This window comes from Musca domestica, unplaced genomic scaffold (genome assembly GCF_030504385.1).
Source record: "Musca domestica strain aabys unplaced genomic scaffold, Musca_domestica.polishedcontigs.V.1.1 22, whole genome shotgun sequence".
Taxonomy (NCBI): Eukaryota; Metazoa; Arthropoda; class Insecta; order Diptera; family Muscidae; genus Musca; species Musca domestica.
In genome coordinates this window covers 9,793,243-9,815,698 of record NW_026712262.1, presented here as the reverse complement: position 1 = coordinate 9,815,698, position 22,456 = coordinate 9,793,243, and the positions used below count along the sequence as shown (strand labels likewise).

The window sequence follows — 22,456 nt, the reverse complement described above, 5'->3', positions numbered from 1 at the left end:
TTGTTTGTTAAAATGTGTTTGCATCTCACAGCTGAAGGCACGATGTAGGTCTTGGAGTTGAAAGCTAGATGCCAATTTTAGACATGAAAGATCACCATTCAACATCCCATTCTCATTCATTTCATTTTTATACCCTCCACCATACTATGGAGGGTATATTCATTTTGTCATTCCGTTTGTAACTCATCGAAATAATAATCTTAGACCCAACAAAGTATATATATATTCTTGATCAGGGTAAAATTCTAAGACGATTTAGCCATGTCCGTCTATCTGTCTGTCTGTTGTAATCACGCTATATTTCGAACGAATTGAAGGCTAAAATTTGGCACACATGTCTATTTTGCCAGTAGGCAGGCTAAGTTCGTAAATGGGCCATGTAGGTCCACGTTTTATTTTATTTTTCACCGGAATTGTTTCATACTTGGTATTTGAAGTTCGAAATGGATACTACAGCCTGAGACAAAAAATTGTCTGTGCAAGTCCACGTCTTCGTATAGCCCCCATATAACGGTACCTCCCAATATTCGGTATTTTGATGATTTTAGCGTCATTATTCACCGTAGTAGTTTCAAATTACGTATTTAGAGTTCGTAATGGGAACTAACTAACCGTGACAGAAAATTGCCTATGCAGGTCCAGGTCTTCGTAAAGGCCCCATATATCAGTACCTCCTTATATTCGGTATTTTGACGATTTTAGGTTCAATACTCACAGAAATGGTTTGAGATGTCGTATTTGAAGTTCATAATGGAAGCTACAGCCTGTTTCAGAAAATTGTCTTTGCAGGTTCAGGTCTTCGTATAGCTCCTATATAACGGAACCTCCGTATGTACTGTATTTTGAAGATTTTGGCAACATTATTCACCGTTTATTTCAAGTTTCGAATTTGAATATGGTAATGGCTTGTGACAAACAATGCCTATGTAGGTGCACGTCGTACAGGCCCTAATATAACGGCTATATTCGGTATTTTTAAAATGTTAACAGCATATTTGGCGAATTTTATCTTTTTCGAAAATTTTCGAATTCGTTCTAAATGGTGGAGGGTATTCAAAGTTCGGCCCGGCCGAACTTACTGCTTTTTTACTTGTTAATACTATTCATTCACTGATTTCATTTTGAATACTATTCATTCAGAATACAAAACAATAAAAATGTACAATTCAATATAGTTTGTCAAATTGAAAAAAATTCACGCCAAAAAGATTTTTTCATTAACATTTTATTATTTTATTTATACCTCATATTGTAGTGCCGCTTTATATTCGGTTATCACTGATTGCAGTCCCAATGAATTTTGCAGTTTGAATTTTCAAGTTTTAATATGAGCCTCATGCAGCTGAAGCACGAAGCCGGTGCTGAAAAATGGCAAATCAATTGAAAATATAGTCAAATCTCAGGAAATAGCTGAAATCGGGGAATACCTTCATATGAGGTTTATATAAAAACGTGGGGATGTATTGATAATTTTTTGTAAGAATGGTTTCATCTTACTAAGAACTCAAATAACAAAAATTTGCCATTAAGAACACTATGGCCGACGTACTATTTACAATTAAACTGGATTATGTTGGTGCTATACCAAAACGTTGACCGACATGGTCCATATTTTGTGCAATTGATTTCACATGTGCCTATGGGTTGGCCTGTATAATTCGGAGGATACATTTCTGAAAAATATTTTCAATCGCTAGCAATCAACGAATTCTGGCTTTCTGTGCTGGGAAGTATCGTTGCCTGATGAAGTTATAAAAGTCCTTCTCCCTCTAACAACATCCTCGGTTGTTAAACTTACTGCCGTTCAAAGTTACTATTATTTTTCTCGTTAGCCTATAACAACAAAAGGAAGAAAAATAAAACAAATACATCCTTCCCATTGAAGTAAATTGTTTCTTAGCTATTTAAGCATTGAATATTTCTTTTCCTCACTGATATTGTAAATTGGTATTACCAATATTTAGTTCACTTTGTCAAACTTTTGTCAGTCTATCGTATTGATTTAGTCTTTTGAACTCATTCCTCTAAGAGGCTCACTATGTATGAGATATAAAAAATTGGCTCACCGACATAGCCAGGAATGACTTCCGCGACTACTTCGAAGACAAACAAAAAATTATTTATTTTATTATTTATTAAAGTATTGACATTTACCATTTACAAAAAAAAAAAAAAAAAGAAAATGTAAAATTTACAATTCCAAATTGAAAGGATTTTTTTTAATTTACAAAATTATTCTCATATTTCTTAAAGAATTTTTAAGTGATTTTTTTGGATTTTATCCTTTTTTGTCAAGAGAACATTGGTGTGAACATTGATATTCATAAAATAAAATTGTCTGGGAACACAAAACCCTTTTGGGATTTTGATCTACTAAACAAATACTATCCACTTAGAATTGCCAGACCCGTTTCACCATTTTCTTTAGTCCGCATATTGCAGTATTTTATATATTCGCTATTTTACTAAGTGCAGTCGCAATTTTGAGATCTGAAAGAAGTAGGTCCACGTGTTGATAAAAGCCTCGATACAGCTGCGTCGACAGTTTTGTTTGTTTGAATGTGTTTGCATCTTCCAGCTGAATCACGATATAGGTACTGGGGATGGAAAGTCACTTCTATTCAGGAAAGATGATCATGTAACATCGTATTGTGCACTGATTTCATTTTGTTACTTTTACATTTAGAGTTTAAAAAAAAAAAAAAAAAATAAATAAACAATAAAAAATGTGCACTTATAATGAATAATGTAGCTATAATCATCAAAATACCCTATATAGGGAGGTACGGAGGTACCGAATATAGAGAGGTACTGATATATGAGGCCTATACGAAGACCTGGACCTGCATAGACAATTTTCTGTCACAGACTGTAGTTCCCATTACAAACTCTAAATACGTAATTTGAAACTACTCCGGCGAATAACGACGCTAAAATGATCAATATACCGAATATCGGGGGGTACCTATATATGGGGGCTATACGAAGACGTGGACCTACACAGACAATTTTTTGTCGTAGGTTGTAGTATCCATTACGAACTTTGAAACAATTCCGGTAAATAATGTAAATAATGGGGTATCGTTATATGGGGGACCTACATGGCCCATTTTCTGCCTTATGCTGTAGTATCTATTACGAACTTCAAATACCAAATTTGAAACAATTCCGGTAAATAATGTCGATAATATTATCAAAATACCGCATATCGGGGGGTACCGTTATATGGGGGATATACGAAGACGAGGACCTACATGGGCCATTTTCTGTCTTAGGCTGTAGTATCCATTACGAACTTCAAATACCAATTTTGAAACAATTTCGGTAAATAATGTCGCTAAAATTATCAAAAAAGCGCATATCGGGAGGAACCGTTATATGAGGGCTATACGAAGACCAAAAGTCCTGCAGACATAAAACACATTTGAGTAAATTTTTATCAAATTACTTCATTTCGTTCGGAAGCTAGAGTGAATTCCACAGACGAACGGACGGACGGAAATTGCTAAATCGACATAGAATTTTATGCTGATCAAGAATATATAGGGTAAGTGTACCAGTAGTCGGCACTTTTAGGATTTTCGATTTGGCAATCTTTCAACATTCTGAGTGAAATCTTTCAATTGCAGAAAAATAAAGTTGTTCAGATTCCAAATTTTGTTTAGTTTTCGAAATAATAAACAAAAATTGAATTTGATTTTATTAAATTGGCAAAATTTGTAATTTTATTAAAATACATAGTAGTTTTTTGCCAGTAGTCGGCACCATTTTCTAATACTCGGCATGTCTATTTGACAGAAGTCGTCATATGGTATTTCAGTAAAAAAACATTATTTTGTATATTTTTTTATTTCAAATAATATAAAACAATGCTATATTACTAATTCACAGTTTAATCCAGAATTTGGAATTAATTTCGTTTTTAAATAGTATTTTATTTAATTATCATTCTAAACCAAATATAGGTAGAAAATCAAGAATAGTATGGTTACCTTCAGTAACGTATGGATTTTCAATTAAAACAAAAATGAGATTAAATAAAAAAAGTACCTTTCTTGTGTTTGGAATTTGTGAATTGATCCTTTTCCTTTAGATAGCCAACATGAATTTAAATGCCACCGCTATCTAAAACGTCAAATAGCTGATGTAAAAAACCTACTTAATTTAGAAAAGTTGGTCAAAAAGCACCTTTCTTGTGTTTGGAATTTGTGAATTGATCCTTTTCCTTTAGATAGCCAACATGAATTTAAATGCCACCGCTATCTAAAACGTCAAATAGCTGATGTAAAAAACCTACTTAATTTAGAAAAGTTGGTCAAAAAGCACAAATAAAAGCAAATACCGACTCGAAACTATTTTTTAATTGAGTAGTTTTTGGATCATTTTTTTAATACTTTTCTCAAGTTTTGGTGAAATTGGTCAAAAATGATATTTTTCTAGTAATCGGCACCCCCTGCCGACTACTGGCAAATCTCTTTTTTTCTGTTCCTAATGTCGGCATTAAATAATATAACAGAAAAATGTTTGATTGGAATGGTTTTAAGTTATAAAATGATCTTTAAATGTTATTTACTATTATAAAATATTTTTGATTCCAAAAGTATTAAATTTAATTTAATTAAATCGATTATAAAGTTGACCACTAATTTTTTCTTTACAAACAAGCACTATCGCACGCGTTGGAAGACACTCAAAGTGATAATGCATTTTTTCGACGTTTTTGTACAATCTTATTGTAAAACTGTGTTATCCTACTGTATTAGATTCTATTTGGTGGAATTCATTTTTGTGGGGTTTCCCCAATATAGTAATTTGGTTACAGAGTTTTTCTAGTTTCTTGAAGTTGTGCAACCTTTCGGGTTGAGCCATGACTGAAGGCACTTTTTGATAGTGTTAGCTCAACGAAGCAAACTGCCTGAGTCCGGTGCGACTTCGAACAGAAAGTCGGACCGATTTCGTTTGGATATCCACGGACAATTTAGAAGAGAAATTAGTGCGGTCGGTCCGAACTTGCAAGTAATATCGTGCCCATTTCTGTTTTCTTTACCGATTTTCTAATAGTTTTCAGTCCCAATGCGAAAAATGTACATATTAACACAACTGTCATAATGTATTGACAAAAGCAAACAGCAATAACCTTTTCACACACAGAAAATTATACACATGGAATAATGTTTCTAAAAAGTCAGCTGGCTTTCCTTTCATAATATGCTTACAATACAAATAATTTAGGAAATTATATTCAAATCTTGTACCAATAAAATGTATACATTAACTTTATAAAAAAAACTTTTATTCTTGTTATCATTAACTTTCGCCGATCTTTGATTTTTTTATCCACAATGTATAAGCACAGAAAACCTCTCAAAAAGCGATCTATACACCAAGTAAAAACCAAGTTCAGACAAATTACTCAGATATCGGACCTAAGTCGAACAGACGCGTAAGAAAAAACTTTAGACTCAGCAGAATTTCGAAATACTCATGTTAGACCCAACAAAGTATATATATTTTTGATCAGCGTAAAATTCTAAGTCGATTTAGCGATGTCCGTCTGTCTGTATGTCTGTCCGTCCGTCTGTCTGTCCGTACGTCTGTCTGTTGTAGTCACGCTATCTTACGATCGAATTGAGATAGATGGCTAAAATTTTGCACACGTGTTTATTTTTCTAGTAGGTAGGTTAATTTCGTTAAATGGGCCATGTAGGTCCACGGTTTCATATAGCCCCCATATAATGGTACCTCCATATATTAGGTATTTTGATGATTTTTGCGACATTATTCACTAGAATTGTTTCAAATTTGGCATTTGAAGTTCGTAATGGATACTACAGCTTATGACCGAAAACTGTCTGTGTAGGTCTACGTCTTCATATAGCCCCCCTATAACGGTACCGCCCAATATTCGGTATTTTGATGATCTTAGCGTCGTTATTCGCCGGAGTAGGTTCAAATTGCGTATTTAGAGTTCGTAATGGGAACTACAGTCTGTAATACAAAATTTTCTATACAGGCCCAGGTCTTTGTATAGGCCCCATATCAGTAACCCCTATATTCGGTATTTTGACGATTTTAGGTAAAATACTCACCGAACTTGTTTGAGATGTCGTATTTGATGTTCGTAATGGATGCTACAGCCCGTGATAGAAAATTGTCTATGCAGGTCCAGGTCTTCGCATAGCTCCGATATAACGGTACCTTCCTATATACGGTATTTTGGTGATGCTACATCATTCACCGTCTATAATATGGTAATGGTTTATAACGAACAATACATATATAGGTCCACGTCGTATAGACCCCAATATAACGGCTATATTCGGTATTTTTAAGATCTTAACAAAATTTTTAACGGATTTTATTTTTTGAAAATTTCCAGATTCGTTCCAAAGGGTGGAGGGTATTCAAAGTTCGGCCAGGCCGAACTTACTGCTTTTTTACTTGTTGCAAATCAGCTGGTTCTTCTTTTTTTGGACTCGAAGGCCCAAATATAACTGAGTAAATTTTCAGCAGATTTAATTTCCCTCATCGAAGAGGTCAGTTACCGAATTCTTTTTTATAAATTCTACTCGAAATTAACAAATTGACGTCCCCCTAGTTCGAACATTAAGATTTGAACATTAATTTCTACTGCAAAAATTATACCAGTTTGAAGTATAAAACAAAGTCTCTTCGTATGTGGAAATCACTCTAGCCTCCGAACGAAATTAAGTATGTTCATAAAATTTTACTCTAATGTATATTATTTCTGCAGGACTTTTAGTATTGATAATGGGTCAAGTAGGTCCACGTTTTGGTACAGCCCCCACATAATGGTACCTCCCAATCTTCGGTATTTTGATGATTTTAGCGACATTATTCACCGGAATTGTATCAAAATTTGTATTTGAAGTTCGTAATGGATATTACAGCCTATGAAAGAAAATTGTCAATTGTCGTTTTGGTATAATGGTATCTCCCTATATTCGGTATTGTATAGGTCCAAGTCGTTGCATAGACTCTAATATAATGGCTACATTTGGTATTTTGAGGACTTCAACAGAATTTTTAACGGATTTTATTTTTTTGAAAATTGCCAAATTCGTTCACAATGGTGGAGAGTATTCAAAGTTCGGCCCGGCTGAACTTACATCGTTTTTACTCTTATACTATATGAGGATTTATATTCGACAATTGTAGATAAAAGATATTTTTGTCATTTTTTCTTCAAAATAGTATATTATATTATATTCACCTATTTTGCTTCAAATGGGATTAGTAAGCTTCTTTTCGGTCGCTTCAAATGCGATTAATAAGTGAGTACTTTAAGCGTGTTAATGTTTCAGCTGCTGAAGTTTGCTGACGAAAATATTATTAACCATTTCCAGTGACCACATCAATAAAAAATATGATAACTTGCGATAATGGAATAGGTCGGAATAGGTCATATGTTATGTGTACACTTACAATATTTGTTGAGAACAGAATGCAAATGCGAATTACCAAGGGGAAAACACATTTAAATTGTCTTCAAAATGTAAAATATACAAGTATTTAAAACTGATTATTGTAAGTATTATTACTATAATTATTATTTAGAAAGCTCATAATTTTACATTAAGAAATCGCTCACGTATTTTGCGTATTTGCGGAATGTTTAGTCAGAACAAAACACCCATAAATTGGTGAACTTGTATCATCGACTTTGGCTGAAATCATAACAATATTTTGTTTCTATATTGTCGAAATGATAAAGGATCGAACGTTAAATACCCATACCAGTGAAGAAAACCTTTAAAAATAAAAGTTTGAAAATGCAAATCTCAGTCAACTCGGCTGGAGAATTTGTTAAGAACTTCAAATAGTATCAATTTGAGGATATAACAAACTCGCTACTCCTTTTAATTTTACATGCATTGAAAATTTTATGCACAAATATTTGTTGGTTAAAAAAAAATAAAACAAAAAATTTAAAAAAGTAAATATTGTAATACTTTTATGCGAAAACAAACAAATAGCTCGGTCTACGAACGCGTGAACATGCCAGGCACCGCTGACCATGAGGAAAGCTGGAACATGTCAAAACTAGTCTGCATATACCAAGAGTTTGTCTTTCGGATTTATTAATTTCATAGCAAAAGCCAAACGTGTAGGAATCTGCAATGGTTTGAAGTTGAGTGGCATTTATATTGCAATTATGGAATTCGAGGTAGCAACATACTTTCCCGTAATAATCGTTTCCTTAATTATATTTTTGTGTAGTTTTTTACTGTTAGCCTAATACCATTGCAAGGGTTTTGTGGGCCAATGCTTCTTAACAAAATCATATTCCAATTTGTCAAATTTATTATTGTAACCAAATTCCGCCACACATTCTGAATGACATGAAATCGGCCGAAATGTATTTATGAAGATATACCTCAACCAATTTCAATATAAGTTGACAATTTTTTTCTGTTACCAAATTTCGTCTCTCTTTCCGAATTTCATTGGAATCGGACATATGTATGGTGCATCAAATATGTGAGATCGGCCGAAAATATATATGGGAGCTATATCCAAACCTGAACCGATTTCAATATAATTTGACAAATTTATTTTCTGATCAAATTCCGGCACACACTTTAAAATTCTTTGGAATCGAACATACATATCGTGTTTGAGGCATTAAATAAACGAAATCGGTCGAAAATATATATGGGAGCTGATCCAAATCTTCACCGATTTCAATAAAATTTGGCAAAATTATTTTTGTTCCCTATTTGAGAGGAGAATGAAAATTCTCGTATGATGCTTGATTCGACACTGAATTTATTTTTTCATAATTCCATCTTAAGTGCTAGCTTACAAAATAATTCTTAACCCTACACACTATCTTGCAACCCTTACTTTCTATTCAAGAATACATATGAATTGGTGACAGACCAACGCGACTCATCTTGCGTACATTGTCTTGCCTGCATATCTCTTGTGGGGGTAATAAAATCTTTATTACATGCTCGTTATCTTATGCAGCAGGCAAACACAGCGTTGCACAGTGGTCGCTGCCATTGGCCAAAATTCAAAAAATGAAAATCAGATATTTTTTGTCAAATGTGTACAAATGAACTCTTAAGGGGTTAAGCTGTTTAGAAAACATATTAATCTTGGCCTCATTCTAACAGCCCACTTCAAAAATAGCATCAAAAAAGAGAAAATGTAGTTACTTGCTTTTTTCAGTGGGATCATAGAAAAAGTGGAGTAAAAATAGAACTGTATTACAAAATTAAATACATTTTAAAATGACAAATCTTGGCATTATTATTGAAAAGCAAGGTGTTGACTTATTTTTAGTGCAGTAATTTGTATGTTTAGTATATGTGTATAATATAGAAGATGTGAGTGTTCTGAGTTGCCTTTCAGATCAAAAATTGGATTTCAGTTAAAGTGTTAATTGTTTTCCCCCCTGAATCCTCCAATGTGATTTTTTTTCACGCCATTAGTAATGACCCTAAGATTCTAAAAGTGCTAATTAAACTTTCAGATTTTGTCAGATGTGTACGTTATGCCCAATATACTGAAGTGACTTCGCTGGAATTTTGTCAGTTCTATGGTGCTAGTGACATAGAATATGTTTATGTTGTTTGGGTTTGATAAGAATGTAATTGAGGTGTGTTCAATAATGTTGCAAGCATTGTCTTCTGGGTATAATAATAATGTCGAAAAATGTAAGGCCTTTGCACTGGAAACTGCTTAAAGTTAACAAATATATATCCATGGCACTACCTTCCAGCCACAGTTCATAAAATTTTAATACATGCACCCGACATTAAAAATTTGTCATTTTATCGATTAGATAATTTTAGGAGGAGGTCGTGGAGTCTAGAAACAAAGATATAAAAAAGTTTCGACTAAATCATACCCAAAAAATTCTCGTGTTTCAAAAAACACAGATCTTATTAACCGCCAGCGAACGTTACCAAACAATAACCAGTAAAGAAAGTCTTACATGTCATGATACCTTACACTACTTTGCATACTTAGTAGACCGTCACATAACAAATAAAGGTTTTAATGGGGAATTTGTGAGAATTAAATCATACCATCTATGATTACAGTAATAATTAAAAGTACAAAACAACTAATATATGGGAGGGATATCCTCCTCTGAATTGATTTCTACTAAATTTGTCGAGGCATTTGCGCCTTTTAAACACGGTCTTGTATTATTCATTTGGTGCACAATTAACTTAAAATTGGATAGATATATATGAGAGCTATATCTAAATTTGATTTGGGCTAATATTACACGTTTGGTGCACAATAAAAGGCAAATCGGACGAAAATATATATTTGAGACATATCCAAATATCGTTGTTACAGAGTGCATATTACGGCTGCGGAGGACAAAAATAACAAATCGGATGAACAATATATATGGGAGCTATATCTATTTCTGAATCGAACTCGATCAAATTTGGCATACTTATTTTCAGGTCGTACGTATATTCTATACTATTCGGGCTAATATTACAAGTTTGGTGCACAATATAAGCCAAATTGGATGAATCGAATGGATGGGACCTATACCTAAATTTTGACCGATTATCTCCAACTTCAATAGGGCCTTAAGTCAAACAAATTATTTGTGCAAACTTTAACTTTGATTTAATTTTACATTAAATTGTTATTTTATTTTGTTTACAAAAAAAATCAAATTTGGACTCGATTTGTATAAAAAAATGCTTCTATTTTTGGGGGTACCTGAAGGCGGGCTGTTCCAAATAATTTTCAGTAAGATTACTTTTTAACTCCTTAGAACGTAAAATGTCAAATAACATTATAATATGATGCAGAAATGTGACAAGAATTGGCCAAATAACCCTTATTCGGGAGGTACGTTGTAAGGGGACCATGCCAAAACATGCATCGACCATATCCATTTTGTCACATTTTTTATTTGTATCCCATCACGGTACCATAACCAAAGATTCATATTGATATCTGCACTGAAAGTATTTTTGGCCGCTGTTCCCATACGACCTCGACCACTGTGCGTTGGGTAGATTATAATTTACAAAAACTATTAAAGATAGTCGTACGTAAATAGTTCAATACAAAATTATCACTAAACTGAAGAGTAAATTCTATGTTGATAAGAATGTAAGTACTTAGCATAAGTAAACTAAAAACTAACTAATATTTAGATAAGCGTGTGAAACACCAATTCCATTTCTACACACATGTTTGGGTCTTTCAAACATTCTGCGGGGGGGCAAAGTGAATAGATGCCACTCTTGTCGGTTTTATGCATCTTCTGATTGAACATATTAGAGCTATTATGCAGGCGGCTACCATCACCATTAGAGATAAGTGCCCGGAGATGTGACGAAAATTCAACCCTTTTAGATTAAGCTGTGAGGCATCGATCGTTTTCAACTGAGACTCTATTTCCGCTAGCCTTGCTGAGTGATTTACCACAATCGGCCCTAAAGGCATGACCGAGAAATTAGACAGCCGGTCTATGTCTGCTACGAAGGATGATTTGTCTTCCACGACCTTCTTCGATTCAAGATTGAAAGGTGTTGAAATTGTTGCTCCTTTTACCCTTAATGTACATCCTGGCTTCATCGTAATGATGCCTTGACTCGGTAGCTGGACTATTTGCTGTGAATCTCGACTGCAGGATACGTGAGCTGTTGTTGGTTGAAAAACTTTGAACAACCAGCGGTTGTTGGCTTGCAGCTTCGTCCATAGCGATTCCATCTTTGTCAGAGAACTGGCATCTCGGTGCATTTAGGGGCTTAAGAGAGTACACCTCACACGAATGGTCATTTGCGTCGACCCATGGCCAATTACCTTCGCAAACATATTCATAATCAATGTACAGCTGACATATGTTTAACTCAGCTTGCGTCATTATATGATAGGCATCCCTGTTGAAATTGTATATCAGATAATGTCCCGATGGCTGTGCTACCACTTTCCCACCGTTCAGCCTAATAGGCAGGGGGATGATCCAATGTAGCTGAGACGTGTGCTGCGTGAACAATGGAATATTAGCTGAAACCATCAGTCGGTCCTCAATTAATGCTGCCTTAGCAGTAAGAAGTTTGTATACCGCTCTAATTTGATCATATTTTTTTCCAGGAAATTTGAGGTGTTCAGGCATGTGCTCTCTTATCTTGGTCATTTCTTCCTGAAGTTGTAACGGCGTAATCAAGGCTGGATTGAGCTTCCCATGGTTTATGTCAATAAGCAGGTTTATCATACTCGACTGTACTCTTTCGTTCTCGCGGATTATTGCGTCCAAATCTTTGGTTACCATGAAAAACCGAATCGACTCTCTATAAACGAAGTTTGATTCTTCCATAGCCGCCGTTATGTTGTTCATCTGATCCTGTATCTTCTTGAAGTTGGTATTTACATCTTCCATAGTAGTGCGCAGAATATTAACCGTAGATTCTACGACCGAGGTTTGTTTTTGCATCATGAACTTCAGGTTATATTGATTTTCCAATAAGTTTTGCAGGCTTTCTTCTATTTTTTTTTCTATCTTCGCATCCATAGTTCCGAATAGGATGTGCTGGAGTGACCCGATGAACTCTAATGGCGCTCGTTTGGGCCTCCTACTAGTTCTCGAGAACAAGAACTCGTTAGTGTCTTGTAGACTCCGAACCTGCCTCTCCATAGTTCTTAGAATATTGTCGCACTGCGGCTCGAATATCTGCAACTTTACGCATAGTGGCATCATCGTTTTTAACACGGTCTCGCATTTCTCCATGGATTCAAAAAAATGGAAGCATATTAAAAACTATGATCATGTTCCATTTCGAGGCTACAACATTCACTGATCCAACCTGGTCCAAGTATAGTGCGGTTGACTCCTGCAGCTCTGTGATATTGGTTAAGCTGTCAGCGACCGTAGATTTTACATGAGTTAAAGCAAGAAGCAAAAGCACTAAGTAGCCTGCCAGATTGCCGGTTCTCTTTCCACTGGAGCTGTCACGTTTTTCATCAGTTTTTACGCCTTCTAATGGGCACAACTTGTTCACGGATCTCTTTATCAACCCTGCTTGGGTTTTTAAAGTGGCGACTCTTACTAACCCATCCGGTCCTGGATGGACATCTTCGACTTTACCTAACGGCCATCGGCCAGGATGTGTTTCCTCATTCTTAACTATCACCACTTGTCCCCTCTGTATATTCTTCTTTTGGGTTTTCCACTTGTATCGTTGTTGGAGTGTTTCTAGATAGTTTGATTTCCATTGCTTCCAAAAACAATTTTTCATTTTCTGCACTTGCTTCCAACGATCTAGGGCTGTAAACTTGTGTTCGTTGCTCGTTTCTGGATAGCTTATCAAGGGAATTCCGATTAGAAAATGTCCAGGTGTGAGGACTCCCACCTCGCCAGCATTATCATCCGTGTTATAAAGCGGCCTCAAATTTAACACGGCTTCGATCTGATATAACCAATAACTCTTCGTAAATGATATTTCATTGATTTAACCGCCGCTTCCCATATTCCTCCGAAGTGGGGACTTGCCGGGGGAATAAAATGCCACTGCACTCCTTTTGTCGCTAATATAGGTGGTAGGGCGTTATTCTCCTTCATGGCGGCCTTTAAATCCCTATCCAAATGTTTAACTGTTCCAACAAAGTTTGTGCCGTTGTCAGAATATATATGACTACTTTTACCTCTTCTGGCAAACAAGCGCTTTAGGGCTGCCAGAAATGCTTCTGACGTCAAACTGCTAACCGGTTCCAATTGAATTGCCTTTGTTGTCATGCATATAAATACCGCAATGTATCCTTTATATGTTTTCTGACCTCTGCCATTTGAACACTTCATGTATATTGGTCCTGCATAGTCCACACCACAATGTGTAAACGGTACTGATACATTAACTCTATATTCTGGTAACATTCCCATTAGCTGGCATTGATTTTCTCGTTTATATCGTATACATTTGACGCAACCCCGATTCAGCCGATTTAAGTTGTTTTTCAATCCAATAATCCAAAATTTTCTTTTTAGCAAATGTTCCACTATCCGATTTCCACCATGGAGCGTTTTCACATGTGCGCCCTTAATAATTAGATCACTCAGCTCTGATTTATTGAGTATTATAGGATGTTTATGATTATACGCTAGCGAAGCTAACTGTAATCGACCTCCAACACGCCATTCTCGTCTAAAAAGGGATTTAATGAAGTCAGCTTGTGTTTGTGATCAATCGGCGTATCATTTCTTAGTCTCGTGACAATTTCTGGAAATTCTTGTTGTTGATTTTCTTCGCTGTTTGTTGCTGTCACTTCAAAACCGTATTGTCGCTTGAATCTCTGCTTATCTCCATCTTCTATAGACCAAACTGAATTCAAAGTTTGATATCTTTGCTTCAAGAATTTTAGAACGTCGTTGATATCTTGAATTTCCGTAGACTTTTGTATTGTCTGTTCATATTGTAACAGACTCTCTTTATCCAATTTGCGCACTATTATGTGTGCCAGAATTGGGTATGCATCTCCTAGTTTCAAATTCATGGATTTGATTCCCTCAATGCTCTCTATAGCTGTATCCAATAACTTCTTGATACTGTGCACTGATGATCCATTAATTCTTGGCACATCTAATAGGCTGTCCACATAATGTGTGAATAGACTCTGTTTTTAACTTTACCTTTGACCTTTTTTCCTTTTTTTTGTATAATTTATTAGATATTTAATTTGTAATTGTATTTCATGTGTTGTTTTATTGTAATTCAAATCTTTGTTGTTTGTGTGTATGTACAAATGTTTGATTCGTTTAATGTATAATTTTGTTTGTTGTAACTTAATTTGTTTAATTTAGAATTTGTTTTCTGTTAATTGTGTACAATGTTGTAATTCAATTTTTTTGGTGTTTGTACAATGTTAATGTTGTTCTTTATAATGTAATGCTGTGTAATGTAATTTTAAATTTAATTTTTAACTAGTTTGCTTCACGATTCGATTTGATGATTTTCGCGGGCACTTGTCGATTCACGGGGCACTCGATTTGTATGTTGTCGCTCTCAAGATGTTTGACGAACTGTCCGGGAATATTCTGGCTTTGGGCTGCCAGAGCTGTTGAATATTCCAGGATTTATTGGAAAGTGCTTGGCTAGCGGCAGCACGTATGCATGTATTTGTTAATATGCACCAATGTACATATTGTGTACCGCTAGCCGAAAAATTTAAAATTCAAACGCACAGTAGCGACCAAAAGTATGGTCACTGACCATACATTCTCCGCCCCCATGACTCCGTGCTAATATGCGTCTTTTCACATCGATGGCATGTTCCTAATTGGTCCAGCGAAGACATATCCCATGTTAGTGTTGTACGCCTGAACATCACCCACTCCAGCCGCGGTACATCCATCTTTTCTTATGGCAGAATACGTGTCTGCGCCTAATTCCAAGTCTATGGGTACATTGCTTCTAGGGTCTGGGTCCGCAAGTGCTTGCTCTGTAAAATATGAGGTTGGGTCATCTAGTATGGGGTCTGAATAAATTCGTCTCGGCAGCTCATCTGTCACAAGAGCATTGACCTTCAGCGCCCATGTTGAATTAGATCGCCGGCTCATTATTTTGAAGGTCGTAAAACGACGATCTTGGTATAAAAATGACCTCAGACCCATCCGTTGGAAGGTAGAGTACCCTATGCGGGACATTACAGCTGACTTACTCAGCAACGCCCGTATCGTATAGTGGGTGTCTATATCTTCGGTGGTAACTCGCAGCATGACAGTGGGTACAAAGACGAGATCCCACGAAAAAGGCGGCTCGTTTATTTGAGCGGGCTGTAGGGTATCCTCGAGCTGTGGCGCCCCATGTAGCATGGTGTGGTGTCGATAATCGCATCGTCGGCAACCCGTAATGCATGGACAATCGGGGGCCAAATGCGATCGTGCCAGACAGTTTCGACAGTATCCCCGCCGCTCAGTGGTTTCGTATCTCTGATACGGAGTTTGGTCTTTAAACCGCTGGCACGAGCTCAGAGCATGGTCCTGCTGACACAGTCCGCAGGAGTATTGCCAATGGCCTGGCCGTGCTCCTCTAGCTCTGGGGGCTGGTCTATTTTCAGAACGGCTACGGTGACTGCGATCAGGACTCGGGCGGCGTTCGAAGTGTCGGGCTGGGTTGCTTCTATTGGGTACTGGTGCTGGTTCGCGGGCTGGGTGGGCTTCTGGTGGATGTGGGTTGCGGTCGGGGCGTTGCGGGCTTCTTTCTGAAATTAAGCGACGGGATTCTCTCCTTTCAGGGCGTCTTGGGCTCTCTTCGTCTCTCCAATTCTGGACTGGTAAATATGCTGCCATCTGTGAAAAAGAGAAGAAGGAGTACTAATTCTTTTGAAAGGAGGGGTCCGACTAATTAGTCGGAAAATAACTTGACAACCTTCGTTATGGGTCGGCTGATGTTGCCACCAGCAGTTTTTATGTCTACTACTCTAACATTTTGATCTGTTCCCTGATGGGTCTTGATAATTCTCCCGAGTTTCCACTCATTTGGTGCCAAACGTTCGTCTTTAATCACAACTAAGTCACCTTCTTTAAGGTTATCCTTTTGATATTTCCATTTCGTACGTCGATGAAGCTCATGTAAATATTCAACCTTCCATCGATTACACAAATATTGGGAGATTATTTTTAACCTTTTCCATCTATTAACCAGACTAATATCTTGATCAGAAACGTCGGGTTCGGGCGGAGCTAAAATCGCGGTACCGATTAAGAAATGACCTGGGGTTAAAGGCGCGTAATCGTTAGGATCTTCGCTAGCTGGACTCAAGGGTCTAGAGTTAAGACATGCCTCTATGCGGGTTAAAATTGTAGTGAATTCTTCGAAAGTAAAGTTCATTTTTGGCATGCTTTTTCTTAAATGATTTTTAAAGGATTTAACCCCGGCCTCCCACAAGCCACCCATGTGCGGAGCGCCAGGCGGGATAAATTTCCAACTAATATTTTGATGAAAATTGTTTTGAACTGTACTATTTTGTATATTTTTCATGAAGGCTAGTCGATCCCGCTTTAACAGATCAACTGCTCCCACAAAATTGGTCCCGTTATCGGAGTAGATACACGACGGACAGCCCCGTCGGCTAATAAATCTAGAAAAAGCGGCAAGAAAGGCATATGTCGACAAGTCACTTGTGGGTTCCAAATGAATGGCTTTGGTAGCGAAGCAAACAAACAAACAGACATAACCTCTCGTAATGAAGCAGGCTCTGCCAGAATAACTTTTAATATTGAAGGGTCCCGCAAAATCTACGCCTGTATTCATAAAGGGTCTTGCCAAGAGAGTTCGTTCAGGAGGTAGTGATGCCATTATTTGATTCTGTGTGCGTTTCTTGTAAATTAAGCATATTTTGCAATTATGTATTGTTTGTTTAACCAACGATTTTAGTCCGAATATCCAGAACTCGGACCTTAATAATCTGGTCACCAACTGATTACCGCCGTGCAATGTGATCTTGTGAGCAAAATCTACTAATAGTTTGCTTAATATTGCTCCATGTGGGAGTATTATTGGATGCCGTTCATTGTAAGTTAGCGCAGGCGATTGTACTAATCGGCCATTAGATCTCATGATCCCTTTTGAGTCCAAAAAAGGATTGAGTGTCAGTAATGAACTAGAAGACGATATTCGAACTTTCCTTCCAAGTGATTCATAGTCGGCTGCGTAAAAGAATTTCTGGGTATGAATTATGCAAGCACGTTTACCATCCTGAATTTCTTCAGCGGTGAGTTCCATTGAAGAGGTTCTAAGATTTCGTCTTTTTATTCCAGTGTTTTTCCAAAATCTTAACGCATATGCATATGATCTGTAAACCCTTGTCAAAGATGAGTAATTTTTTAGAGGGTCACTTTCTTCTTCGAATAGAGTCAGTGCTTTTAGTGTTTTTGCTTCTAAGTTTGTATCATCGGGAATTTTATGTGCTGGCCATCGAACTTTAGGAATTTTGAGCCATTGCGGTCCATGCCACCAGAGTGTGTTGTTTATAAGTTCGCTGGGTGGGCATCCGCGACTGGCAATGTCTGCGGGGTTATCCTCAGAGTCTACGTGATTCCATTGTTCGGCTCCACTATTTTCTAAGATATCAGATGTACGATTTCCCACAAAGGCTGACCAATGGCAAGGTGGTTTTTTCAACCAAGCCAGCACGATTGTTGAGTCTGTCCAGTAATGAACCGAAAAGTTTGATATCTGGAGATTGTTCAATATTGTTGATGCTAACTTCGCCAATAGGACGGCTCCACAAAGTTCTAATCTGGGAAGTGAAATTTTTTTGATTGGAGCAACTCTTGTTTTTGCAGTAAGCAATGACGTTTTGATTTCGTTGTCTTCATTCTGTAGTCGGATATATAATGCTGCTGCATATGCTTTTTCCGAGGCATCGCAGAATCCATGAATTTCTACAACACTATTTTTGGAGTAATTTATCCACCTTGGGACTTTTAAATGCTTAATATCTGCGCTATGTTTAACAAAGTTTTGCCAGTTCAGAAGTGTCATTGTTTTCAGAGTGTCATCCCAGTTTATCTTATCAAGCCAAATTTGTTGCATAACTAGTTTGGCGGTTACTACAACGGGAGCAAGCCACCCACATGGGTCGAATAATTTAGCAATTGTTGAGAGAACTTCCCTTTTTGTATAAGCTCTTCTAATGTCCATTGAGGGTGGAGTGAAATTGAAAAAGTCTCCAGCAATGTTCCAACGTATTCCAAGTGTTTTTGTCGAGGCGTCATCGGAAATATCCAGAGAATTCACTGGGCTAAGCTTTTCTTTGGGCAGGTCATTTATTAATTTTGGATCATTAGCAGTCCACTTCATTAGCTCAAATCCAGCGGATTCCATAGCAGCTGCTAATTCCTTGCGATATTTTATGGTCTCTTCGATCGAATGACCTCCCGCTAAGACGTCATCAACATAAAGGTTTTCCAAAATTACTTTCGATGCTAGTGGATAAGTGTCTTTTATGTCTTCAGCTAATTGAATGAGAGTTCGAAGAGCCAGGAAAGGTGCACAATTAACCCCAAATGTTACCGTTAACAATTCATAATCTTGTATAGGGTCAGACGAAGATTTTCTGAATAATATTCGTTGAAACTTTGTTTGACTAGGGTCCAATAAAATTTGCCTGTACATCTTTGTAACGTCAGCATTATAAACGTGTCTGAAAAATCTCCACTTTAGTACTTGTAATACAATATCTTGCTGTAAAACCGGACCTGCATATAGGTTGTCATTGAGACTTCGCTTGTTTGACGTTGGACTTGATGCATTGAAAACAACTCGTAATTTTGATGTAATCTTTTCAGGTCTTATGACTGCGTGGTGTGGCAGATAATAGTTTGGAGTCTTGTTTATGTCATTTGAAGATATTTTTCTCATATGCCCGAGTTCTAGATATTCAAGGATCGTGCTATCGTATAATTCCTTTATCTCCGGACTTTTCATAAGCTTTCTTTCCATTCTATAAAATTGGGCTAAAGCAATATTTCTTGATTCTCCAATTTCTTCGCATTTTTTGAATGGGAGGGTCACAATATATCGCCCTTCCGAATTCCTTTTGGTAGTTTTCAAGTAATTTTGTTCACATAATACGTCTTCATCTGATCTCAAAACCTGTTTTGGGGTCTCTTCCACTTCCCAAAAACGTGTTAATATTTTTTCCATCGATGTAGTATTGCAAAGTGATATTTGTCTCTTCTTTTGTGATTCATCCTGTAAGGGTCCGCCAATTATCCATCCAAACACAGTTTTTTGAGCTAATAAGGTACCAATCGATTTCATAGGTGTTCCAACTGTAAAGATGAGTGGGCCTATGTCCATCCCTTAAACGATTCTTTAATTTCTCAGTAACAAAGGTAGATTGTGATCCAGAGTCGATTATAGCTCGTGCGTCGTAATAATGACCATTCGCTTCGATTTGAACCATGGCTGTAAAAAGTAGGGTGTCTCCTGGACGAGGATTAACTTTACCGTCATCCTGTAGTGTCAAAGTTGTTATATTCGCGTTTTCTTGATTTGATGTGGACTGTATTAGTGTTGTTAGAGCGGCAGCACTGGTGCTAGGGCGTGCTTCCTCTTGTGCTGTAGTTCCCTTATGTAACATAGTATGGTGCTTCAAATTACATGTTCTGCATCCAAAACGACTTTTGCAATCTTTCACGCCATGGTTAGACGATAAACAATTGTAGCACAGGTGTGCCATTTTGACCACATGAATCCGGTCATTTACGTTTTTAGCGATAAATTGTGGACAATCTCGTATGAAATGATTAGATTTGCAAATTTGGCACGTATTTTGGTACTGAGTCTGGGATCGCTGCTGAATGTTTGCATTTTTACCCTTGTAATTTTGGGCTTTCTGGTTAATATTCGCTTGAAAACTGCTTGTAAATCTCATTTTCTTTGTATAATCGTTTCTGCTCTGAGTCTGCTGATTTGGTTTTGACAAGTTTGGTTTTATGTTCCCTACTGATTCAAGCGTTTTGAATTTGTGGGTCAAAAAATTGTTAAAAGCTTTCCACGATGGTAGAGTCTTGCAATCTTCTATCCATTATCCAAATATAAAAAAACTTTTGAATATTGTCTGGGTCAACAAATACTCTATAAACGCTAGATTTGGATAAATAATTTTTTTTACAATTTCTTCTTCCAAGTTTCTTCAAAAATTGTAATTCCACAGAATTGTGATATATTTAGTAATTTATGCGGCAAATAAGTTTCCAAATTGTTTAAAATTTTAGATATATTCTTTCTTTCATAAAAAGAAATATTGTGGGTCGCAGATTAGATTATCGCAGCACCGATTTTTTAGAATATTATAGAGAATCAGCAAATATTTTTTGGGTCAAGTGCCAGCCGTTCACCAGAATAAAAATTCCAAAACGTTTCCAAAAATATTTAAAAAATTGTTTAAAAAATATATTTTTTTGAGACTTCGACAAAAATGACTTATTCGTAAAAACTGTTGAGTCAGAAATCGCATCTTAAGTTTTCAAATTTGTTCATTCAATCAAAATTCCAAAAAGTAGATAATTTTGTCGAAAATCCAAAAAAAAAATACGCATAAATGTAAAAGTGTCTCTCCAGAAATTTTTCTATGTACCCCAAGATGAAATGTATGATTTAAAAGTGATATGGATTTTTTTTCCAAAAATTTTGAGAAAAAATACCAGAAAAGATAAGACGATGTATTCACAGCCTCATAAGTAATTATGTTCATATGTAAGATTAAAAAATTTGACTTTGCAATTTTTAAGGTTAGTTAACCTTAAAAATGTTGGTGCTTTTCCGCCAAAAGAAGTTTATGATAACTTCTTGTATGTTTAAAAGACAGGTCTTATTTCCAAGAATTCCCAAAATAACTTTTTCTCAAAATGGCGTTTATAATTATTTAGTGATATTCCGATGTGTCTGTGTTGATGCAAAATATTTCTTGTGGATGTATGTATGTGTCAGGGGGTAACCAGCAATTTTTCAAAAGAAAATTTCCACACAAAATATGTACGATAGCAAGGTTATTTGTATTGGTAAATTATGACGCCAAAAAATTGCGCCATAATATTCCACGTAGATTTCGTGTTGTTTTTGGTATGTAAAATATTTAGCAAAATGTCTGATAATTTTTCTAAGTTGTTGTACCGCCATTATGACGCCATAATTTGCGCCAAAATTGGTTTCCAAAGATCGCAAGTTAAATGTAAATGGATTATTCCACAAAACGAGAGGGCAAGTTTCCAAAAACAAGCATTGATTTTTCCAAAACATGTAAATAAATAAGTTTTTTTTTTTTCAAAATGGCCCCAAAATTTTATATTTAATAAGGGTGTGTTGATTTGCCAAAGGTTCCACTGTAAACGGACAGACAAATAAGTTTCAAAAGAGAGTCTTAACTTTCCAGCTTTCCACAAAACGACGGAGAGAAATTCCAAATTTTCCATAAAATGTTCTCAATTTAACAATTTACGGGTTAGTTTCCATAATTTGGAAACTATTTTCCACAATTTCCAACTATTTTTTGAGAGAAATCTAGATGTTTGTGTGTATGTGTAAATAAGGACGTATTTGTGTATTCCCCAGGTCTAAATAAAGGGTCAACATCAGTCCAAGATCCCAAATAACACTGAGTTTGGGTCAATTGTGTCAATGGGTGTCAAATTATATGTGGAAAACAGCGTTTCTATCATCTAAAGGCACAGTGTCGGTGTCAAATTTAGCCGCACACTGCAATCCTTTCTCGATTCCACGCTCAAAAGCACAAAAAACTGTCATTCGTACTCACTTTGCCTCTCTTTGTAAAGTTGGGAATGTGTTGTGTTACCCCTCGGTTCTTGTTCTTCCTTCTGTTGAGTCTGGGTTGTTTTGTTGGTTTTTGTTTGTTATACCCGAACCGTTGTGTCTTTTTAATTGTCGTTTTGCTTGCTGCTTGTTATTTTTCTGTGGATATAATAAATTTATTATTCACT

The 22,456-nt window shown here is 36.3% G+C and overlaps 1 protein-coding gene across 1 annotated transcript; it reads right to left on the bottom strand.

Moving 5' to 3' along the window:
- Positions 1 to 14,731: 14,731 nt before the first annotated feature.
- LOC131802635 (uncharacterized) lies at positions 14,732 to 22,411 on the bottom strand. Its single transcript, XM_059123010.1, has 2 exons — positions 22,273 to 22,411; positions 14,732 to 16,297 (listed from the first exon to the last, which is right to left on the bottom strand). The coding sequence occupies exon 2, from the start codon at positions 16,295 to 16,297 to the stop codon at positions 15,263 to 15,265; it is 1,035 nt and encodes a 344-aa protein (XP_058978993.1). The 5' UTR covers positions 22,273 to 22,411; the 3' UTR covers positions 14,732 to 15,262.
- Positions 22,412 to 22,456: the final 45 nt, after the last annotated feature.

Coding starts and splice junctions, on each gene's coding strand:
- LOC131802635 (XM_059123010.1), bottom strand. CDS start 16,297: ATGGCAGCATATTTACCAGTCCAGAATTGGAGAGACGAAGAGAGCCCA.